At 44.7% G+C, this 23,857-nt stretch overlaps 4 protein-coding genes and 1 long non-coding RNA gene across 8 annotated transcripts; 3 read left to right on the top strand and 2 right to left on the bottom strand.

Annotated features, from left to right (window-relative positions):
- Window positions 1–1,726: 1,726 nt before the first annotated feature.
- Window positions 1,727–4,218, bottom strand: LOC137591648 (uncharacterized). Its single transcript, XR_011034694.1, has 3 exons — window positions 4,094–4,218; window positions 3,321–3,469; window positions 1,727–2,244 (listed from the first exon to the last, which is right to left on the bottom strand). It is a non-coding gene; the product is annotated as an uncharacterized lncRNA (long non-coding RNA).
- Window positions 4,219–5,877: 1,659 nt separating this feature from the next.
- On the top strand, window positions 5,878–10,554 carry LOC137591388 (ETS translocation variant 5-like). Of its 3 annotated transcripts, none has more exons than XM_068309344.1 (13): window positions 5,878–5,970; window positions 6,863–6,928; window positions 7,024–7,108; window positions 7,208–7,255; window positions 7,341–7,391; window positions 7,557–7,659; window positions 7,792–8,022; window positions 8,102–8,358; window positions 8,446–8,493; window positions 8,620–8,688; window positions 8,770–8,921; window positions 9,070–9,171; window positions 9,265–10,554. In XM_068309344.1, the coding sequence occupies exons 2-13, from the start codon at window positions 6,881–6,883 to the stop codon at window positions 9,493–9,495; spliced, it is 1,425 nt and encodes a 474-aa protein (XP_068165445.1). In that variant the 5' UTR covers window positions 5,878–5,970; window positions 6,863–6,880; the 3' UTR covers window positions 9,496–10,554. The 3 variants fall into 3 exon arrangements, with proteins under 3 accessions (XP_068165445.1, XP_068165443.1, XP_068165444.1); XM_068309342.1 differs by having other exon boundaries at window positions 7,024–7,129; XM_068309343.1 differs by having other exon boundaries at window positions 5,897–5,970; window positions 6,807–6,928; window positions 7,024–7,129.
- Window positions 10,555–11,342: 788 nt separating this feature from the next.
- On the top strand, window positions 11,343–12,798 carry LOC137591545 (gastrula zinc finger protein XlCGF17.1-like). 2 transcript variants are annotated; one of them, XM_068309617.1, is made up of 2 exons: window positions 11,343–11,507; window positions 11,750–12,798. In XM_068309617.1, the coding sequence occupies exon 2, from the start codon at window positions 11,761–11,763 to the stop codon at window positions 12,676–12,678; it is 918 nt and encodes a 305-aa protein (XP_068165718.1). In that variant the 5' UTR covers window positions 11,343–11,507; window positions 11,750–11,760; the 3' UTR covers window positions 12,679–12,798. The 2 variants fall into 2 exon arrangements, with proteins under 2 accessions (XP_068165718.1, XP_068165717.1); XM_068309616.1 differs by having other exon boundaries at window positions 11,343–11,526.
- A 2,477-nt stretch (window positions 12,799–15,275) lies between these two features.
- pnpla4 (patatin-like phospholipase domain containing 4) lies at window positions 15,276–17,320 on the top strand. The gene is made up of 7 exons (XM_068309541.1): window positions 15,276–15,349; window positions 15,515–15,700; window positions 15,800–15,894; window positions 15,983–16,118; window positions 16,215–16,280; window positions 16,912–17,064; window positions 17,137–17,320. Exons 1-7 carry the CDS (start codon window positions 15,296–15,298, stop codon window positions 17,266–17,268), a joined length of 822 nt encoding a protein of 273 aa, XP_068165642.1. The 5' UTR covers window positions 15,276–15,295; the 3' UTR covers window positions 17,269–17,320.
- A 611-nt stretch (window positions 17,321–17,931) lies between these two features.
- Window positions 17,932–23,657, bottom strand: slc19a2 (solute carrier family 19 member 2). The gene is made up of 5 exons (XM_068308947.1): window positions 23,334–23,657; window positions 21,233–22,055; window positions 20,941–21,133; window positions 20,331–20,472; window positions 17,932–20,142 (listed from the first exon to the last, which is right to left on the bottom strand). Exons 1-5 carry the CDS (start codon window positions 23,475–23,477, stop codon window positions 20,011–20,013), a joined length of 1,434 nt encoding a protein of 477 aa, XP_068165048.1. The 5' UTR covers window positions 23,478–23,657; the 3' UTR covers window positions 17,932–20,010.
- Between the last annotated feature and the right edge of the window lie 200 nt (window positions 23,658–23,857).

Genomic DNA, 23,857 nt, shown 5'->3' with positions numbered 1-23,857 from the left:
ACTGAGTCAGCTGATCGGCAGGAAGTGGCTCTGAACCCGGCTGTGAACGCTGACGTCAGATTTCATCACAGGGTGTGTGATGTACTTTAATAACGGAGTAATGAAGCAGAAATAAAAGTATTAGAGATAGAACTTTATTGATCCCTTAAGGAGGTTCCGTCAGGGAAATTAAAGGGGTCCTATTATGAAAATCACACTTTTTCAGGTCTTTACATATACATAGTGGTCCTCCCTAACCCAACCAACTCCTAGAATCTGGTAAACAAACACTTCCTGCATCAATAGATATTTGGACTTTAGGAAGTCATGGCTCTGAACGACTCGATTCGACCACAAAGTGCTAGAATAGGCATTCTTGACGTCAGACTTTGCACTCTGTGCTATTGGACAGAGTATTGGACGATATGGATTGGTGGACATGCTCAGGGGCGTGGACGATATGGATTGGTTGACACGCCCAAGGGCGTGGCCATCCCCCAAGACGGAGTTCTTCGTGTCGGACGTGAGGCAGCAGTCTGTTGAAATGGCGTCCGTGAGAAGGAGACGAGGTAGTTGTTCAGTTGTTGATTGTACAAATCAACACCAGTGTTTATTTTCCATCCCATCCAATGAAGAACAGAACAGACCGTGGTTACATTTCATTTTTAATGTCTCTGTGCAGCTACATCTCCTGCACGTTAGTTTGTGTGTGAACCACTTCAGTCCAGCCTGTTTTAGCAACGAGGGTCAGTCCAGACGGGGCTTTGTCTGAGACTGGTCCTCATTCAAGGATCACTCCCAACCATAGGGACCAAGGACCTGCACCCTGGACCAAGGACCAAGGACCTGCACCCTGGTTACAGGTAAGTCTCACCACATTTATCTTTAGCAGTTGTCTGTTAGCATGGGGGATCGAGTGCTATTTGGATAATTAGGTGGTACTGCTTTGTTTTGCGTTTGCTTGTGTGAGCTCCAACGTGTGTGCTAAACCTACAGTATCTAATGTAGGCACAACGTGTGTGTGTGCTAAACCTACAGTACCTACTGTAGGTACAACGCACCAGAGTTGGGCTCACATTTTATGTTTCCTTTTTGTCGGTTAGCATGAATGAAGTCATGCTATGCTAGGCTAAGTAGGGAGTTGTGCTTTGTTTCGTATTGTGTGCGCGCGCACGTGTTAGAGTCGATTGTTTGTTGGTCGTCATAGCGACAACACACACAGGTCTGTCCTCCTTATCCAAAATCAGAACATTGGTGTCCTGAAATTAGTGTCCCTCTTCCTTGTGCATCCTTTCAGCCCACAGCTTGAAGGGATGTGGGGGGCCAAACTGACCCAGGGGACACCCATACTGTTGGTACACAGCTGTCCTGCAGGACTCTTCATTCCCACTATTGAAGTAAAGGTATGTACAAGTCATATTCCATACAATGTTTAATAAAATTGGTTAGACTAATTTTCCAAATATAGTTGTCTGTAGGTGTTAGTGAATGCACATGTGTTGATAGTAGTTCAGTAAAAAATAAGAGTGTTGTGTATTAGAATATTCCAGCAAGACAGTAAGTGAAGTGAAAACTTTAGTATAAAAAATTTTGAGACAGATTCATGTATGTCATAAATTGTTTTGGCTCCTTATTTCGTTACGTTTGGTGTACCCCTCTACAAGATCCACTTTCCAAAGGCTTTTGAAGGGGCAATGCAGAGTCAAACCTCACAAGACAGAGCCAACATTCTGTTAGTGTTGCAATGTTTTAATATTTCAAACAAACATGTTTTGAAATTCTGTTGGTAATGGTTCGCACCAAAACACAGTGAAAAGTAACCATACAAATAAATAAATTAGTAGCAAGTACCAGGATGTATTTTGAACACAATTTTTCTAAACAGAGAAAAGAATCAAACAATATCAATAACAGTAAAGATCTATCTTTGTGTTTTATTGAACAGGTTTTGTAGCTGACATGTTGGACCTCATGTGACAAAGTCTTGGTGGACCTCGTGCCATACACAAATGAGATGTTGTCCATTCCTCTCCCCGAGAATCTGTCTGCCCAGTATGAGCGTCGGGACAAGGAGGAGGTCATTGCCAGCTACATGACCAGGTTCAACCAAGACTCGGTCTAAATCCAGCGTAGTGGCCTTCGTCTTCAGGAAACTCCTGGCGTATGTGAAGGACCACACAGGCTGGGATGACAACCCGGATTCTGCGTCCTAAGTAGCCCCAGCACCAGCCAACAAAGGGGCGATAGGCCAGATGTCTGCACCGTCTACAGAAAAAGGACACAAAACTATTTATTTCACAATGTTTTCAATCCTGAGTATTACAACTGTTGTTGATTTCCTGACAGGATGGCCCTGTGTTCTCATTATTATTATTGGATGTATTGTTTTATGTAAATAAATGCTTGTATATGTCAACATAAATGGATTGTGAATACCAAAAAATGTTCAACATGTCTATTAATAAGATAAAAATCAAGGTGTCGCAAATACAATATTAGACTTTGTTGTACCTATACAGTAATACCTCTATACTCGACCAAATCGGTGCTCGACCAAAAAATTCGAGTAGAAAATGCATCGGACCCCGAACAGATTTTCGGTACTCGACTAGCCGAGTCGACCCGAACGCGCTCCTCGGCCGCGCTCCCCGGCCTTCGGGTAAGCGTCAGTTCAACTCAAACCGCCAGCGGAGTAAGACGTACGCAAAGACGTACGAAAATTATAGCAAAATATGAAAGTGGTGTACGAGTCTCCGACCTCGCGTCGTAGTACGAAATGGCAAAGTCAACGATTTCCACTATCTTGAAGCAGAAGCAACTGACAATGGACAGGTTCCTTCTTAAAGAATAGAGGAAGGCTACTGCCCAGCCAGATTCACCTCCACGGAAGAGAGAGAGAAGGGAGAAAACCCCTGGAGGCGCGTTACCTAGCGTCATCATGGAAGGGGATTCCCCTTCCATGATGACGCTAGTGCCATCAACCACTCTCCAAAACGTAAGTAAATTATACAAAATGGTTTATAATGCTTTATTTATCTTTATCATGTACTGTTTGTGCAAATGTACGTCTTCATTGTTGTTTAGATACACGTTCTCATAATATTTTAGGTATTTTTCTTAATGGTAAGAACGGATTAAAATACTTTCCATTATTTCTTATGGGAAAATTAGTTTCGGTGTTCGAACAAATGGGTGCTCAACCACCACCTCAGAACGGATTATGGTCGAGTACCGAGGTACGTCTGTATATGTCATGTTACTGCATTAATGAAGGAATGCCTAATGAAGCAAAGTAAGACATAACTAGTTTTTATTCCGACATTTTTCAAAGAACGACTTACCGATGTATTCATCTCAGACGTGAAGGGCCACACTCGGCCCTCAGTACGTGACCGGCCGTTTGTAGGGTGTACACGTTTAGGCACACAGGCTGGAACCCAGGATGTTGAGTCATGCACGGAGCCTCCTCAACCTGCAGACGGCTCCTAACCTACAGTGGAAAACATGGTAAAGGTCATTTGAATTTACAGCTGTAAAAGTAGCCGAATACCGTAGAGACATAACTTTGTGGTTTAGCTGTGAGCTTGTTACTTGTGTCTCCAAACAGATGTTTTCTGCTTCTGTTGGCACACATTCAGTGTCCACAGGAACACCTGTACAACAGGTGAGGACACCTCAAAATAGAGCAGATAAAGGCATCACTGCAGTATGGTTCCATCATTTCACCATTAACCTGGTGTGATGGTAGCAGGTGTCAGCTCCGTGTGTCGTCACAGAGGACTGCCTCAAACATTGATCAGCTTAGTAACGGGTTTAATCAATGTGATGGAAAAATAAAGTCACTTAGCCGTGAGCAGAAGCTAGCATTAGCCACATGGTAATAACTATCAGAACACCATCAGACTTTACTGTTAAAATGTTGCTGTATTTCTATAAGTGACAGTAAACACATCTGTACATATACTAAACACATAAGACATGTGACATTATTACTGTGATGAGAGGCGGGAGTAGAAGCTAAAGTAGCTACCGGACGATGCTAACGTCCTGTGATGACGTAGGTTACACAACAAAACAACACAGAACCAACTAAGTAACGTTCACACGTACTAACCATTCAGAAACGTCCTGCTGCAGCCGCACAGTCGGTGTTTCTTCTGGGTCCGACTCAGGGTCATAGATGTACGCCGACACGACGGGTCCTCCAAACGCCATAATGCTAACAAACGTAACGCCGGTCAGTGTCCCGTTAGCCTAACGCTCTACTTCAGAGGGGCGGGGCCCAGGTGAAGGGGGCGTGGCCCAGTGGAGCTCATTAACATACTGCAGCCGGAGGCCTGAAACGAAGCGTTTGGCGAGTAGCTCAGATGAGCGATTTTGAAAAGCTGATATTTAGGACCACAGATCACTTGAGGTCAAAATATTTGGAATACAGTCTAGTTGGAGAGCTGGCAGCTGAATGACATTAAGTTAAAAATACATAATATGGGACCTTTAACTTCTCCGTCATACTGCACAAAGTAGTACCAACACCTACAAAGAAATATTACCCACCAACAATATACAGTACAAATAAAAAGGCCTAAGAACTCGTATTAGTTTGAACGTTGTGTTTCCTTCTTATTTGTCTCCTGTTGCTTCCCGTAGTTTGAACATTTCCTTTATCTCAGAGATGATCTGAGGAGCTTGGATGAATTTTTATGCAGCAGTTTTAGGACCGACTCATTTAAAAAAGGAGGAATTTTAAGGGACACCCGATCCAAACTCAGTGACGTCACCGCAGGTTGTGGAAGTTTCATAAAGTCACCAGGAGAGGGCAGTGTTTATAAAGAAACAACTGGACATTATTGATATGTGACTCTTTTTTTGACCTCACACAGTCCAGTGGCATCATAGATGCTAATGATAAGCTGACAGCCTGCAATGAGTGAAGGACAAATATTCCAGACATCGATCACCAGTCAGACACGACGACTAAACCATCATTAGCTGTGTCTCATTCTAAAGACGTGACTGGATGGTATAACCTCTAACTCTAGCATGACGTGTGCTACGTCATGTTTGAATGGGAGGAAACACGGAGGAGACGCTGGACGAAGTCATCTGTCCAGAAGATGAGTCAGATCAATTCAAATCATGTTTATTATCCATAGGAGGATGTTTATTCTATAATGGGTGACCATAAGGACAACCATAAACAAGTCACCTGACTGTGGGAGGCGGCCAATCAGCAGAAGAAAATTAATTTTCAAGGGCACCTCGGCAAGTGAACTGGCACCTCTCCACTACCAATTCACACTCCACAATTTGTTTTTGGCCCACATGGGCCTTGAGCCGACCTCTGACCCCCAGCCGACGACCCAGTGGACTGAGCTAGTGCCGCCCCGATCAATGCATTCTCTCTTCCCGAGTGATTATGAATGATCAATAAGTGTCCAACAGTTTTTCTAAAGCCCTCATTGAAGTGGTTTGAGCTTCATGTGATTGCGTGTCACACAACAGTCAGATACATAAATTCAAACGATGGGTGACGTTTAAAGCAACGATATGGGTCGGAGAAAGTAAAAGAAGACTCAAACATGGTTCTGGTTACGTTCTGTGATTAATAAAAGTTAATGTTGTGTTATTTCTTATTTTATCAGACATAATCTTTACAGAATAAATGTACTGTAGTCATTTATTTTCCTTTAAACTGAGGGGTCCGGATTTATTTGGTTACTGTCCCTTTAAGAACTCAGCGGATCGTGAATGAAACGCAGCCATTCATAAAAACACCAGGGACGTGACGTCAGAGCAGTCTGGATGCCGATTGGACGGCTGTTTGACTGGCATGTGCTTCAACCAATAGGAATGCAGCACAGCACACAAAGCCGTCAGAGTCGTTCATTGAGAAAAAAAAACCACAGCCCAGATTTTATTCGCGGGTCCGCGGGGGATGTAGGAGCGAATCTGCGCCTCGATTTCACGCTGCGAACAAACTTCCTTCGTCACGTGAGTCGTGCATTATCACTACTATTACACCATCTTCACACGCGCCTCCTCTTATTGGCAGATAAACCGCGTTGTTGCGGGGTAAAGGAGGATTCTGAAGCCAACGCCATTTTTCTGCCCCCCTCCTCCTCCCCCCGCGGGGATCGAGTTTCAGTTCATTGAGAAAACAAGGTTGGGGTCACGTGGTTGTGGGGTCACGTGGTGTGAGGGTCCCGTGCGTCACGGCCCTCGTTCAGTTCGTTTTTCTGATCGCGTCTGATTGTTTTTGTTTGACTCGCGTCAGAACGTAAACAAACATGTTTGTGTTGATAAACAAATCCTTTGATCAAAAACAGCTGTTTTTGATCAAAGGATCAAGTATTTGATCAAGTATTTGATGAACTGATGTAGGAAGATGACGTCACGGGGGGCTGGGCCACTACATAGAGCTTATATACGTAGTTCGTTACACCTCGACCAAGCACTACATTTCCCACAATGCAGTAATTAACCATGAGGAGGGGGGGGCGTTTTTGTCCTAACTTCTTATTTTTTCTTCAATTGTCCCTTTGGGACAAAATAAAGTTTTGAATTTGAATCTATTGATTGATAGTTTGATCCTTGATTGATGGATTTCTGTGAGCTTAATAACCTGACAAATCAAAAAGATTTGTGTTAGAACAGAGAAACAAACAAATATATATTTTCTGTGCATCTGTATACAATTATACAACGACATTATGAGGTCAGATTGAGAGTCGTGTTTGTAAATTGAATAAGTAATAAATTTATTTAACATTAAGGATTAGTTACCTTTATTTTACGTTACATTTAGTTACATTTGTTACATTTATTAGTTACATCCGGTCCTTTGGGGACACGTTATGCCTCATGTGAGCGCTCCTTCCTCCAGGGTGAGGACGCCGCCATCATGGACGGCTTCTACGACCAGCAGGTCCCCTTTGTGATGCCCGAGAGGGTGAGTTTGAAACCCGGGTTAAAAAAAATAAAAAAAAAAATCCAACCACAGGTCAAAGTTCAAGTGTTCACGAGACATTTTTGTTGACCATCTAGAGCGGCTCCACAGACGACGCAGAGGGATGTGTCAGCGAGGGGAAGAGGACGTTCATGGACCAAGAGCTGGCTCAGGACACAGAGGGTAGCCTCATCACTATTAGTGGTACTTGTTCATTGGTCAGCTGAGATCATGTGATCGCTTTGACCACGCCTCACGCTCTTCTTTGTCCTGCTGTTGCAGAACTCTTTCAAGATTTGAGTCAGCTCCAGGAAATCTGGATAGCAGAAGGTGAGCTCATGTCCTGAAACGGTACCTGGGGGGGTCAAAGGTCACAGGTGTCTGATGCTTGATGTCCTGTTTTCCCCTCTGACAGCTCAGGTTCCTGATGATGAACAGTTTGTTCCAGATTTTCAGTCCAGTGACTGTGAGTATGTGCTGCTGGTGTCGATAGAACAACGTCAGTGCTTTGAATCCGAGTATTAAATGTGGATCAATGTCAGCGGAGTGATCGATCGCAGTCCAACAGTTCCTGATCAGTTTATTTTAATCACTAGTGTGTGTGTGTGTGTGTGTGTGTGTGTGTGTGTAGTGATGTTTCATGGACTTCCCATCAGTAAAGTGAAGCGGGAGCCCGGTCAGTCTAAGGACCCGTCTCCTTGCAGGACGTCCCAGAAGTGCCTTCATAGTTACAGGTACACCAACACTACACGTGTGACATCATCATGATGATTAATAATCAATCCTTTACTGATTGATTACTGAAACTCATCAGTGAAAGGAGGCGTCTTGTTTCCCTGGTGCTCGACTCGCTCTTCTGTCCTCAGTGCCTGTGACGACAAGCCGACTGGACTCAAAGCCATCACTCCAGGACACTGCGGCTCCGCCCACTCCGCTGGACCGCCTCCTGCCCCGCGGCTGACCAATAACTGCCCCTCTGCCCACGTTCCTACCATGAGTCACTCACACCACCACTGCCGCCTCCCACAAGCCAACCAGTTTGCTCTGCCGCGTCCCCCGATGAGCTGCGCCGGTGCCTCCTTCAGCACCGAACACAGGTCTGGCCCGGTAACGGGGTCCCAACTGGGATCCGGTTGGACCAGAACCCTCAACCCGCTCTTCCCGGTTTGTTTGTAGGTTCCATCGGCAGCGGTCGGAGCCCTGCTTGTCTTTCCTACCTCCAGAGGAAGGGAACGCGTCCTACCGACCCCCCGGCCGCGACCAGCGGCCGCTGTACCAGCGTCACCTATCAGAGCCCCCGGTACCCCACAGAGGCTTAAAGCAGGAGTTTGTGGATCCACGTTACCCAGACCCGGGGCTGATTGGTCCAGGTCCACAATCCTTCAACCACGTCTCCATCAAACAAGAACCGACAGACTTCAGCTTGGATTCAGGTGTGTGTGTGTGTGTGTTTGTGTGTGTGTGTGTGTGTGTGTGTGTGTGTGTGTTTTCATAGTGATGACCAGCTCTGTGTTTCCTAGAGATGAGAACCTGCCAGTCGTCTTCAGTCTCGTACCAGAACACTAACGGTGAGTTGGTCGCCACGCGTTCCTCTCAGGAGGTTCTCGTGGTGCGTTCAGGTTCCACATCGTGGTGCGTTCAGGTTCCACATCGTGGTGCGTTCAGGTTCCACTCATGGACTTTTTGCCCCACAGGGTTCAGTCATGATGCCGACCTTCACCTGTTGCGTGACGACACGTGTGTTGTTCCTCAGCGTGTGGAAGGTGAGATACGGGAGAAGTAATCGTGACTCCGTTGTGGTGTCGCAGTGAGACGTTTCCAACCAATCACCTGACTGTTGCTAGGTAAACTGAAGCAGGAGGCGTTGCTGTACCAGCGGCGCGGTTCTCTGCAGCTCTGGCAGTTTCTGCTCACGCTGTTGGACGACCCGGCCAAAGGTCACCTCATCGTCTGGACCGGACGGAACATGGAGTTCAAACTGATCGATCCTGAAGAGGTCAGACTCCACGGCGCCACATCGATTTAAAATCAAACGCAAATTCAGCTTTAGCTGAAGATCAGAGGTGGAAATCAAGTCCAGTTGATGATTATTTATTTCAAATTGACTTAACGTTGAACCCAGCCGTGCTGTGTGTTTCCTGCAGGTGGCTCGGCTGTGGGGCGTCCAGAAGAACCGACCGGCCATGAACTACGACAAGCTGAGCCGCTCCCTGAGATATTACTATGAGAAAGGCATCATGCAGAAGGTTGAGGGTCTGCTTTTCCCCTTTTCTTGTCTAGTTTTACTCTTTGCGCTTGTTAGCTTGACTCGTCTCGCGTCTGATTGGCTCGTCCTGCAGGTGGCCGGTGAACGGTACGTCTACAAGTTCGTTTGCAACCCCGAGGCGCTCTTCTCCATGGCGTTCCCGGACAAACAGAGGCCGACTCTGAAGGTGGACCCAGATGCCATCTTGGCCCCCAGCGAGGAGGACGGCTTCCCCCTCCCCAGCTATGAAGAGGAGGGTCCGTACCTGACGGAGGGGGGCGCTGCGTCCAGGAGGAAGGCCTTCCCTGACAGCTACCCCTACTAGAGTCCACATCCTGGTCTCTGGAGCAAACCAGGAAGTGACGGACGCTGAATTACTGAAAACAAACATCTGCTTTATGGATGTGAATCAGCAGAAGAAGAAAATGTCAAAATATTTCAAAAGTTTGTTCTTTTTTTAAAGGCAATCAATACATTTTGATGGAAGAGTATTTTAAGTAGTTGCAGCTATTTTATTAGAGACCCTTACATAGAGGAAAACAATCAACGAGGTGAATGAAGGCCGTGACCTTTGAACTCAAGTCAGTTTTATGATTTAAAGGAGTTGTAGTTTCATTTGGATGTGGAAAAACTCGCTGCTTTATGTGTGAGACGTCGATGTGTTTGTGGTCGTACTTTCATTTCGTTTCTCGGATGCGTTGACTTTTCTTTGGGTCACCTGTCACTTTAACCCCAATGCTTTGCTGTGATTGGCTCACGGCAGTCCTTGTGTACGTAAACTCTGGGATCTGTATTCGAACCAAAAACAACCCAAAGCCATGGCAGTGTTTTCTGAACGAATTCAGGACTGCTTGAAAGGGACTCATTGGTACTTTACAGATGTTTCTGATCTTTAAATGTCTTCAGTGTTTTTGAGCTACTATGGAGAAGATTTTCTCCAGATGCCTTAAGAGTCCTGCTATTTTTAATTCTTTAACACTTCTACTATGATGCTATTAACAAGTGTGGATTTACTAATTCCTCCAGATTAATTGTCCTGGCATAATTTTTTTTGCATTTTCTATGGCAGATTTGCTTCAGTGTGTAGAAAAAGAGTACAATTATATAAAGATATTTTTTCAAAAAGCTGTATTTGCTTTGTTGTACAATGAGCTTCAGTTTAACCTGCTAATATATTGCATCGAGTTCCTCTCTGAAATTTACCCGTAGCGGCTGGCAGACAGAAACTGGATGTGATGGTGTATTTTATTATATAATGATGATGGGAAGAAGTTGGAGGTGGTTTATGCAGAGAGAGAGACTGGATTTGTATCAGCCCTCTCAAACTGTGTTTGTGCCTTCTGTTCAACTTTCCTGACATTAAAAATATTTTACTCTTCTTTCACTGAATGTGTTTTTTGTATATAATTTCTCATCTAATTTAGAAAGTGGATAAATTCCTTGGAACAGGGAAGTAGTTAAAACACTAAGCAAATATAAAGTTCATGTTCTATAACTGATGTCATGTTTTCTACAGCTGACAAAGTGCACGATGAACAAAATAAAGTCAAATAAATGTAAACCATCGTCATTAATAAAAAGTAAATACAACAAAAACACACAAAAAATACTGAATGAAATAGACAACGTTGTCTTAAAGGAATTAAAACATTCCTTTATCGAATTCTTCCAAAGGGCCTCGGAATTGGAATCCAGCATTTGCTGACCAAATTCTCTTTTGCGCCCCCCAGAGGCCGCAATGAGCAGCTGCATCTGTCTCCTGTTGTCCAGCTGTTACTAATCAATTGAAAGGGATTTACTGGTTTCCAGTCCTGAACAGAAACATGATGTGTTTCCACAAAAAAAAATTCTATTCGTAATTAATTCTAAACATTATCATTATCCTGTTAGTAATTTTAAATAATATTTCTAAGCCATCTCAAGCAAAGAGATATTGTGATGACATTATTTAGTTGTATTTAAAACTGATTAATACACATTATTAACTGACCGTATTTCTGCTTTTACTTCAAAAATCAAGTTTTTTGTGCATTTTTTTCAGCATTTCTACCATCCTTTACATTTTCCATGTGATTCAAGTCGGTTTGGATGCTTTTAATTTGAAAATTAGCACAGAAGCGGTACCGGAAGTTGATGTACTTCCTGGTAGCTCGCGCTGCCTTGCTGTGTTATAAATGCACCGTTGCTCCCGTCAGATGATCCCGGATCGCCTCCAGTCACACAGATGATTAGCGGATCGACCGGAAGTGGCTAACCGGACCCGGTCGGGTTCCGGTCGGTGGCTCCGCGGAGGAGAATCCATCCGTGGCTCGGATGTCTGGAGACCTACAGCCTCAGGTGTGCTCTGATGGAGCAGGTAGGGTACCTTCACCTGCAGACCAATGAGGCTCCAGAGAAGAAGAATTTATGCTAATGCTAATGACGCTCAGTAGCGCCACCTGCCGTCCAGTCAGCTGCTGGGGGTCTCCAAACTTTTTTGCACCAGATCACTGGGGCTGATTGTGAAATGTTCCCCAAACCTGATCAGCCTGATCGACTTTATACAACTGACTGACTGTTTTTGGATATTTTTTTTACAGAAGTCCTGCAGATGTTGTTGAATGAAGAAGAGGATGCACCTGAACAACAGGGCTGGAAGATTAATCAGGACCCCCCAGATGTTCTACACATTAAAGAGGAACCCCCCTGGGTCAGTCTAGAGGTGGTGGATAACAACAACACTCATGAAGCTGTGAAGAGTGAAGACCACGATGAAGAGACGTCCCACTGCTCCGACCCAGAGACCGATGACAGTCACGACTGGGATGATACCAGCGGACCCCAGTCAGGATTAAACCCTCTAAGAGACGATGCTGGAAACAATCCGATCAGCTCCCCCCAACGTGCTGCAGGCTTCGACCACGAGGTGAAACCGTTCAGTTGCTCGGTTTGTGGGAAGCGATACCTGCGGAAGAAGACCTTAAGCACCCACATGAGGCTTCACTCGGACTGGAAATGTTTCAGCTGCTCCGTCTGTCTGAAGACGTTCCCGTTGAAGGGGGACGTGGAACGACACATGAGGGTTCACACCGGAGAGAAACCCTTCAGCTGCTCCGTCTGCGATACCAGATTCTCACGCAAGGAGCATCTGAGAGAACATCATAAAACCCACACCGGGGAGAAACCGTTCAGGTGTTCCGTTTGTGGAAGAAGATTCTCACAAAACTCCAATTTGACGACACACCTGAGGGCGCACACGGGAGAGAAACCCTTCACCTGCTCTGTTTGTCACGCAAATTTCAAGGACTCCGGGAACTTGTCCACACACATGAGAACACACACGGGGGAGAAACCGTTTAGCTGCTCGTTTTGTGGCAAAGGGTTTGCAGAAAGCGGGAGTTTGAGGCGACACACGAGAATCCACACGGGGGAGAAGCCGTTCGGTTGTTCCGTTTGTGGGAGGAGATTCAATCAGCTTCCTCACGTGAGGATACACAAGTGTGCTGGTGAGAGCGGTGGAAGGAGCTGAAAATGGAAAATTAATGTGTTTTCTGTAACGCCTCAACCAAATGTAGTTGTAGGAGAAAATAACCGCAATAAATGATTCAGAGACAGAAAGTGTCAACGTCAGTTCAATAAAAACATAACTACCCTGCCTGTTTTCACCTGCCTGGAGTGTGTCTGGGTTTTGTTCCCTAACATGGAGTGTGTGTGAATGACAATTTTTCCAGATCTGGAACTAATGTCTCTTGGAAATCAGGATTAAGTCATTGGTATCATTTGTACAAAACCTTTGTGGGCAATCGGAAGTCAAATGAAGGTCCTGTAAGAGATCCCTGTGGTTCAAAACGTTGTTCTTTAATCACATTTCTCTTGTTAGGAAAATTGTTGGATAGATGTTTTGTGATTCTGCTATTTTTGTGGTCCACGGACCGGTTTCATCTCAGACAACATTTTAACGGACTGGCCTCCATTTGCGCGATAATCGTTAATGACGCCGAGCTGCAGTGTAATAATAATGAGAACCAGTTCAGTCCGACTGCAACATCCCACGACACCCCAGAATTCAAAATTTTACCCTGACCTACTTGCTTAGGTCAAAGATCAAAGCTAGTGCTCTGACCTTACTGTCATAGATCAAAACACTAGCTTTGATCTATTGTCTTACTCACACTGGCCTTCTCCCTCATCTTTCTGTCGTGTGGACGCGACTAGTTTTCGATGCGTTTTTAAAAAGTTGCGTTTTCAAAAAAATGCGTCATCGTGTGGACGGGGCCTTAGTCGAATGCAGAATTACAGACAATAAACAACCTTTATTCATAAATTAAGATTCAACATCTCTCTTAACGAAATGAGTTATAATAAAAAACTTGATTCCAGTAACGGCACTGATGAGGTTTATTTTGAAATACTGTATAGTGATTTACAATCAGTGCATCCAATGTAGGAGAAATACTGATCATTTCTAAGGGTGAACAAGTCAAAAATGATAATAATAATAATAATGAGTATTGGTGGAGCCCTCAGTTTGTTTCTCAGCAGTGAGCCGGTCCCATCTGGAGGTAAAACATCTCAATTAAAATACAGTTTTGGACATGGAGTTGGTCCAGGTGAGGGGCTAAAATTCAAATTAATCAGTGACTTGTTTTTTGCTAATGGTTTTGTTTGGTTTTTTTTGGAGGGGGGTGGTGTTATTGGGGTTTCTTTTATGCTTGGTGAAGCAGTGAGTTTGGAGTCACCACATGGAGAAAGAGGGTCTGAGGTGTCTGGCATTGCTGGAAGAACGCAGCATTAATCTGTATTGTTACTGACCATCATTCACAAATTCAAGTTCAAAAAGTTTGACAGGGAAGATGAAATATAGCAGCAGCAGACTTGGGACGAGAGGCAGGGTACACTCTGGGTACGACGCCGGTGTACCAAGGAGCCACATGAAAGACAAACACACACAGACTCACACCTCTGGACAATTTGAGACCAGTTAATTCACCTGAAGCACAAGTTTTTGGGGGTGGGAGGAAGCTGGAGAACCCGGAGAGAACCCACACACACACAAACAAACTCGACACAGAACGGGACTCAAACCGGGAACCCCTCTTGGATGGATTTGTCTTTTTTTGAGGTGTTCACAGTAGCAATAAAGTGATTTGGGATTAATTTTCAGTTGTGTTCACAACACCTTGAAAAGGTGGGACACCGGAGGATGGTTTCAATCCAGTCAGCTCTGGATTATGGGCCCAGATGGGAATTAAACCCACAATCCCTAATCCACACGGCAACTGGGGTTTCTGAAATTCCACCCTGGTACCCTAGACCCGCCGTCAGCACATCAGGGACCGCACTGTTAGACATGTCACAGATTTGTGTTCCTAATCATTTTCTAGTCGTTCTGATGGTGTTCAGACTGCCATTGGATAGAAACAGATCCTCAGACACGGGTTAGTCCTCTATGCTTGGGGGTAAATGGTAATGATGTAAAACACCTAGCACTCCTACCAGAGCAGCAGTAGCTATCCCAATTTTAAACCAGGTACCCCACCCACAATAATCGTCTGCAGGGGGGTCGGTGGGCTCCATGGCTTCCTTGATGCGAGTTAGAGTTTTCAATCTGTTCCTCTGCTCTTCGATTTTCTGGTCGATGGTTTTTGAGTCCAGAAGATAAAACGGCTCAAGAGAACTTTGAGTAGCTTCAACGTTCATTTTGTTAACAACGGACATCGCAGAACAGTCTAAAAGCTGCAGCTCAAATATATCGTCCACTTATATCATCTCCCTTCTATTGATGCTAGGAAATCTCATTGATCAGGAGGGACCTTTGATCATCACCATTGCTATGATCTACTTTTTTTGATCATATTTGTACTTTATGATCGGTTTAATCTCAATTTTAAGATCAAAGGAGAGTCCTAATTTTACTTATGAATGAAATTATAGTAAAGCTAAATTAACTGACTGACGCGCACTTAGTCAGTTGCAGTTTTACGGTAGTCAACCATAATTAAGTTAATGTAGGTTTTATTTTGAAAATCTCAAGCGGAAGAAGCGGAAGAAGGGTCTCTTCCTGTCGCTGATTGGTTACAGTCGTACAGCTCGTGCAGTATTTATTACTGCAGTACTGAGAAGCTGCGAAGCGAGCCGGAAATGAAATGACAGGAAGTGACGTCACGCTGAAGGTTATCGATGATTTGAACGTAAACACGGTCAGAGATTCTCCTGACGCGCTTTGTCCTGGAATAAACAACTAAAAATAAAATAACTGAGCTGTACTTTTCTGTTAATTCTGTATTTTATTGGTTTATGGGCTTTTTGTTGCCCCTTTGGGACAAATAAAGTTTTTTTGAAATTGAATTGAATGTGTCCAGCAGGACTCGATGGCCGCCCTGAACCTGTCCTTCGCTGCCTGTGGGTTTCTGGGTATTTACCACCTGGGGGCCGTGGAGGCGTTTTCCTGCCATGGGACCAAGCTGCTGGGGTCCCTCAGGTCCTGTGCTGGGGCCTCAGCTGGGGCCCTGGTCGCCGCGGTGATGATCACAGCCCCTGACAAGATAGAGGTCAGTTATCCTGGAGAATAACAGATTAATCTGTGGAGCGTTTGTTAAAAAAAGAGATTATAATCCCAAAAAACAAAACAAAAAATCCCATTTTTGCAGCACTGTAAAAACTTCACCTTTGGATTTGCTGCCAGTGTGAGACGACAGAGGTTTGGAGCGGCGACACCAGGATACGACTTCATGCTCACATTACGGTGACACTGTGATGGGTATCTCTATGTTTCTGATGTAATGGAGCCGGTTCTGTGTTTGTTCATGTTTATTCTGTTGGATTAACTGAAGGGAGGGAATAGAAGATGTTCTCCCAGCAGACGCTCACACTCTGGCCAACGACCGCCTCCACGTCTCCATCACACACTCCAAGAGTGGGAAGAACCACATCGTGTCTCGCTTCACCTCCAGGGAGGAGTTGATAAAGGTACATACACACACACACACACACACACACACACACACACACACACACACACACACACACACACAGGTCTGTACTGATTGGCTGTGGTGTCTCCAGGCCCTGCTGGCCAGCAGCTACGTCCCGATCTACGCTGGATTGAAAGCAGTGGACTTCAGAGGACAGGCATGAACAAATGAAGTGTTATAACTGCAAATGAAGTGTTATAACTGCATGAAAAGGCTTACGTCTGCAACAAATGTCAAACTAAACTTTAACGGTACAGGTAAACCTCGATTTATGACGTGTGGACTTATGTCTGTTTTCAAACGAAAAAGAAACAAAACTGAAGTTTACGTCATTTTTGTTTCACGTCGTAACGTCCACAAATATCAGAATAAAAAAAAACATCACCAGTAAACCGTTAGATTGACATAATATGATGTAACTGTGCGATAAATCAGAATAAAACAAAAAATATTTTACATTAAATAATATTAATTATGAAATAATATTAAATATTAATTAACATCTAAATAATATTTTCAATTTCTCAGTTTGGGATAAATAAAGTATATATATATATCATATTATTAGCCCCGTAACCCACGATGAGGAAGAAGCAACTGAAGACTAGAGATTTTTTTTCTGTACATTTAAAAAATAAATTTTAATTGTTTATAAGCTTAAACTTGATTCATGTTAACCAAATATTTCTGCACATACGTTCATTAATAAATTTGTTACAGAATCCGCCTTTATGCTTTATTTCCTGTAATTTTCTGATCATTTTCTGGAGAACCTTTTGTTTCCTCAGAGATGGATGGATGGAGGTTTCACCAACAGCCTCCCCATCCTGCCGGTGGGACGAACCATCACGGTGTCCCCCTTTGCCGGACTGCAGGATGTGTGTCCTGTCCACAGGGGGCGCTACAGCACTCAGCTCAGCCTGGCCAACATGGACATAATGGTGACGTGAGGCTCTGCTGCTCTTGTTCCTGAAGCTTTGACCAAACTTTAACATCCTCTTGAACCCCCCCAGCTCTCCGTGGAGAACATCAGACGTCTGAACCGAGCTCTGTTCCCCCCACCCCCCAGCGGGATGCAGGCGCTGTGTGACGAAGGTTTCCATGACGCCGTGAGGTTTCTGAAGAGAGAATCCTGGATGAGTTGACTTCAAAATAAACTTTATTAATCATGTCATTGTAAATGCATTCATAAATAAAGTTGAGTTCAGAACTGGGGAGGGTTTTCTTACGTTGTGAACTGAGGTCTACCTGTACAAATTTTCAAATAAAAGACTGAAACACATGAAATGTAGGTAAATTATAAGTAAAATTAATATATTAAACTGGTTTTCTGAAGCAACACATAATATTTACCAAAATAAAATAGCTTGTATGTGTAAATTGCTGATACGGGAAATTAAACTTCAATTTTCTTTTAATTTTTCACTCTTCTCTAAGTGAGACGCACAATATTAACAATATAAATACATAATAATTAGCTAATTTTTTTTTAAATAATGTAAGATTCTGTCCAATACTTTGGTGAAGACACAAACGCATACGGAAATTTTTTAATTCACATCAGCCGTTTATTTATTTAGAACAGTAATGCAATTTGTTTATTTGTTAAAAAGAAAAAATGAACCCAAAATAACTCATTTTGTCTGATAATTATGTTTTCTATATGAAGCGTCCATCAGAAGTGCCACACAAATTCAGTAATAATAATAATAATAATTCCATCACAATGAACTTTTACATTTGTGGAATGTAATAAACTAGTTTTATTTCAGACAGAAGTAAAAACAGTGCAAAGAATAACAGAATGATTCTACAGACGTCAGAGGACGTGCAGCATTTTAATGACCTTCAATCCAAAACACATGAACACACACAAAAACACACAAAACACACACCTTCAGTGTCATTTCATCCAACAAAGGCATTTGTAAAAAATCATTAACGTCTTTTCAGTACCGACAAATATGAGGTTTAAAGGCAAACAAACACACAAAGAATTCAGGATAAATTTGGTAATTTTAGTATTTTTGGTAACTAAAGGAAGTATTTGTTCTGGAACCTTTAATAAAAAAAAAAAATTAAAATTATTGTTTATTTGGTTAAACTCTGCTGGAAAATCAGGAGCTGCTCCGGAGGTCGGGTAATAAAGTCAAATCTGCTTAAAAGATTTGTTCAGGCGGGGGCTGGAAGGTTCCTGTGAGAAGCAGCTGAGCGTCAGATGATGGGGGTGGGGGGGGCTGGCCTCAGATTAGCAGTTTACACTCATTACTGGATTATTAAACCCGTGCCTGGATTAGCTGACATTTACATTTCTGGAGCCTGTTTGGTGTTAATGCTGACAGGAATGAATAAACGTTTAATTTGACAAATAAAACACGTTTGTCTCCAGTATCAGAGTCACGTGAGTATCCAACATTAACAACTAACTTTATTTCTGCTACAAATAAAACTTTTTTCTGTCCGTGTTTCGTATATAAGGAGACTTTTAGCACGTAATCATGTGATCGTAGCACAAAACGAAGCGTTTATTTAGCTGATAAACTACTTTACATCAGTCACGTGATATTTAGAAATATGTGAACATAGTTTATGACACTAATATTGATTACAGGCTGGATCAGTGCTTAGATGATCGTTGTAGTTTTATTAAACCTGTGTTAAAAAGCTGTTTTCACACTTGTTTGTGTTTGTCACCAGGATTACTTGAAATGTAATGAACTGGGGCCTGAATAAATTCCAAATGAGTCGATGTGGTTCTGAATGTTTTTCTTCTAAAAATCATAATAATTAATTACAAATAAATAATTAAAAATAAAATAAAATAAAAAAGCTCAATGTAACTCACATTATTATTGTCTCCTAAATCAGTTTCAGCTTCGATCTGATCTCAGGTCAGTCTGGATCACGACTAGGGAATATTCTGTGATCCTCAATGATTCCGGATCACCAGATTCTGGATTATAATCCCTGTCCCGTTCCATCGAAACACACCGTGATCCAGATCAACACCAGCAGTTACGCCCTTTGAGTAATCCTGATAACCAACCAACACCCCGGCGGTAAACGTGTGGCTGCAGCACGCTGACAATCTAAGGTGGACTTAATTTACTTGCTTATTACAATAAACCCAGAAAACAGACCATAATAATCCTCCAAACTCAACACGGTTCATTCTGATCTCAGTCCTGCTGCCTTGGAGTCGCGTCTCATTCAGAAACACTCCTGATTGTCTTTAAAGAAATAAATACAGAATGAACACAAACTGCAGGAATGACCAACAGTGACGGGTTTGACTCGTTCGTTACGCGTTGGAGGACGAGATCAAGGAACCACATCAGGAAGCAACAAATATTTTTGACCTTTTCAAGGCACTTGCTCCAAACCCTGTTCTGGATTATTCAACCATTCCTGATCATCTTATCCAGACAGAAGCAGCTTTAATCTGCAGATCAGCTCAGTAAAGCCCACAAACCTCTACCCCGACGCAAACACACCTTCACAGCACCGAAGAGCTACAGTACGACTCACAATCCATTGTAAGGTGTGAAAATAATAAATAGAAAAATATACACCTACTTTTTTTGGGCTGGTGATAAATACGGGAACATTCTGTGTGCTTTTAGTGATGTTTCACATCGAGAGTGAGGCGTCAGCGAGCAAGATTGATCTGTGATCAATAAACTGTGGTGTTAAGGCTGATTAACGTTCACTAGGAATTAAAATAAAGGTGGTAATAGTGAATATATTACCACCTTTATCATGTGCATGAACACCACAGGTGTTCCTGTGTGCGACTGGTGAACACGTTATTATAATTACAACACAGTGACGTCACGTTAACGCGACTTCAAGTCTTTAAAGGCCAGGGTTCAGTTCGGGTCGTCTTCTCACGACTCGGCGTCCGCCGGGCCGTCGGCCGACTCGTCCCGCTCACAGCGCCTCCTGGAGGTCAGTTTGCAAAGCCCAGCGATGAGGAAGACCACAGAGATGGCAGCGAAGTAGCCCCCGTAGATGAAGAACTGAGGGAGACAGACGACCAATCAGATCAGGAGATATAAATAGAAGATTCCCCCCAGAGCGTTCAGACCAGATGGTATATAACCGGAGAGTCCTCGTGTGATCCGTGAACAACTCCAGGGTGTCTCTGGATCAAGTGACCTCACTGGATCAGATGACATCATCGGGGTGGGGTGAGGGGTCAGCTCACCTGCTTGAACACGTCCAGCCCCAGGCCGGCCGAGTCCACCACCACCAGCGTCAGCAGCGACTGCAGGAGCAGAGCCATGAAGGTGTTCACGCCGAACACCAGGGCGTAGCGGTGCACGCTCAGACTCGCCGCGATCTGGTACCTGGGGAGTCAGAGCGGACAGGAAGTCAGCACGTGTGTAGTTAGCGGCGACACGATCAAGCATAAATTCAGTGTCAACATTCTTTCATCAGGTTAAAATGAACATTTAATGTAATGTTTATGAACACAGGCTAATATCTAATGTCATTACAGTGTTATAACCTCCCTTCACAGGCCAGGCCTTATTTAAAACGCTGATTTTTATTGAAATGTTTCCTCCTTATCATCTCATCTGAGGCAGGAATTGACGTCTATGAACGTTGTTTTTCACTACATCTTTATTATCCAAGGTCTCACTGATCTCTCAAACCAGAGGTAGAAATGATAACACACTGCAGAGTGTGTGTGAGAGTGTGTGTGAGAGTGTGTGTGAGACAAAACAAGTCTACAGGGCTTTAAAACAGGAGAAGATCAGATAGAAAATATAAAAATTCCGCCCCAGATGAGTCTAGATGCCTCCTGAACTCACGTTGCCACGGTGATGAGCAGCATGTAGACGGCTCTGAAGAACACGTATGAGCTGTAGCACAGCCAGATGTTCCTCAGGGTGTCCATGACGAACACACACACGCCCATCAGCATGGAGAGCACACACAGCGCCAGCTCCCCCCACACGGACCAGCGCACCGGCAGGTACCCCACCAGCAGGGCGGCGAGGGCTCCTGTGGGGGCAAACACAGGTCAGCCGCGGTCGGGACCGACCCCCCCCCCCCCCCACACACACACACACACACACACACACGACGGGGGCGTGTCCTCACCCAGCAGCGTGGACAGCGTCTCCACGTAGCCGTTGTAGATGTGGTAGTCGTGCGACGGGCGCACGTTTTCCCACAATGCCTGGGCGTAGTTCACCACCTGGAAGTACCCGCAGGTGGCCAGCGCCCACCACAGCGACCAGGCCAGCAGGGGGCGACACCGGTAGCACTGCAGGAAGTCGCTGAGCAGCATCCGCAGGACGTTCACCAACCCGCCGCTCTCAACGCCTTCCGACGGCGGGGACTCCTGTAAGGAGAGTGATGCATTCTGGGAGTTCAGAGGCGGTTTCCTGTCTGCGTCTTCTGACTTCTCCAGCAGGGCGGTGCTGCTCCGCGGCCCCCCCTCCTCCTCCGCCGCCGCCGCCGCCGCCGCCTTGTGGAAGAACAAGCTCCTCTTGGGCATGGGGAGGAACCAGGGGGGGAAGAAGGCGACGGCGGCGGACGCCAGCGTGACGATCACCAGGTCCAGCAGCCGCGCCCCCCCCACGGAGAGCAGGAGCTGGCCAATCAGAGAGCCGGCGGCCGATCCGAACAGCGTCACGCTGCGGCAGTAACCCGTCACGCGCTGGTACCGGTCGGCCCCCACCACGCTGTAGATGTAGGAGAAGTAGGCCACCTCCGACGCCGTGGCCAGGCCGAAGAAGAACTCCAGCAGCTGCATGGAGGCCACGCCCCCACACCTCAGCAGCAGGACGTAGGTCACCAGCAGGCTGGACGCCTGCAGGACCAGCACCGGTTTGTAGCGCAGGTAGTCCGTCAGCAGGAAGACGGGCAACAGCAGCGCCAGGTAGGAGTAGGTCCACACCGGGTAGACCTCACCCACCACCTGCAGGAACAGGTGCGAGTCGCTTTAGTCACGACTCACTGGATTAACAGGATTATCAGCTGGTTCGTCCACAACCAGCAGATTACTCAGCAAAACATAAAGTCGAGAGAGTCAAACCAGAAAAAAGGTCAATGTAACGTAACGTTACTTCAGGATTTAACGTTTGTTTAACACTTTAATGTACACGGTTCACAATAAGTTAGAGATTATGAGTCAATCTGGAATTTACTTCGCCTACGGCGACGTGGCGAATAGCTAGCGCGAGCCCAGGTCAGGGTAAAAATGTTGAGTTCAGGAGCGTCGCAGTCTAAAGTGTTTTCCGAACAGATTCCACACAGCGACCTTATGGAGCTGGCTGATGTTCAGTTCAGCGTTCTTCTGTGCGCAGGTTTCCAAGATCCGTTCATTCAAACGGTCCAAACCTTCGTGTGTGTGTGTGTGTGTGTGAGCCCAAACCTGCAAATCAAGTCGGGATTAAAGAGCTTTTAAAACCACGTTCAGGTGCTTTATTGTTGTAATCCAGACTCAGACAACAGCAGCTCTGAAATCCAGGAAGTATTTTAAATTAAGAGAAACCATTAAAATGTAAATGTGTTCATCTTAAACGTGCAATATGTGTGTTTAAAGTAACACTGAGTGGAGCGATGGAGACATAAACGCTGTGATGTGTTGTCGTGTAGATCTGGGCTCCGTCTTTATTAAGTTACACAATAAAGAACAAATATTTCAAATCAAGTCCAAAAAAAAAATGTAAATGTACTTGAAAACAGCTCCAGAAAACTTCCACATCCACAGCGGTCCTGCTGACTCAGCTTTAACATGTGACCTCAGGGACATCCGTGACGTCACGCCGGTGGATGGAGGTCACGACCTTTGGATTGATCTCCATCCACGTGGTGATTAGAGCCTGATTAGATCTGATAACTCAATAAATCCATTCGGGAAAAAACAGCCTCTCTGTGTGTGTGTGTGTGTGTGTGTGTGTGTGTGTGTGTGTGTGTGTGTGTGTGTCAGAATGAGGAAGCTGTCTGGAGGTATTTCAGGTTTAACCGCAGCAGCTCCAGATGACGCAACAATCACAACGCAGACGTCAATCTACTGAGGAACACGTGACGTGGTGTGACGTCACAGACACCTATAAGAGCTAATTAGCATAAACACTAATGTATATAAATCAATGCATAAACTACCGGGTCGGGTCCCGTTCAGTCACCGGGAGCCGGTGAAGTCACCGCGGTGACCGACGGAGCGGCTCTCCGACCGGAAGTGGCTCCTCACCTGCGTCTCCGTCAGGTTCTTGTCGGGCCCCATCAGGAAGGCGGTGAGGAACGGCTCCGACGGCCGCAGGTTGGTGAAGAACCCGTAGACACACAGCAGCAGCGTCGGGTACACCTCCCGCATTTTGGCCGCGCAGCGCCGCATGACCTCCGCTTCGGCGCTCCGCTTCTTCTCTGGAGATGCTGCGTCCAGCCGGCGGCGCTTAGGGTGGTCACCGCCCCCTGCCGGTGGACAGTGGAACTGCAGGAGGCTGGACTCCACAGATTGTTATAGATTGTTTATAACTAATATACTGTAATGTGAAATGCATTTTATCTATTCAACATTCAGCAGTTATAATTTACATTACATAATTTACATTATTATTTATATTATTGTCAATATTTTTAATATTATTCCCTTTCACTACTGTCTTAATTTTCTTTAATGTATATTTTCCCTGTTTCTGTCTGTTCTTATATTTAAATGCTACTGTAACATTTAAATTTCCCAGTTTGGGATAAATAATAAAGTAAAAGTAAAAT

Source organism: Antennarius striatus, chromosome 24, assembly GCF_040054535.1.
Source record: "Antennarius striatus isolate MH-2024 chromosome 24, ASM4005453v1, whole genome shotgun sequence".
Classification (NCBI taxonomy): Eukaryota; Metazoa; Chordata; class Actinopteri; order Lophiiformes; family Antennariidae; genus Antennarius; species Antennarius striatus.
This window is presented reverse-complemented; position numbering and strand designations above follow the sequence as displayed.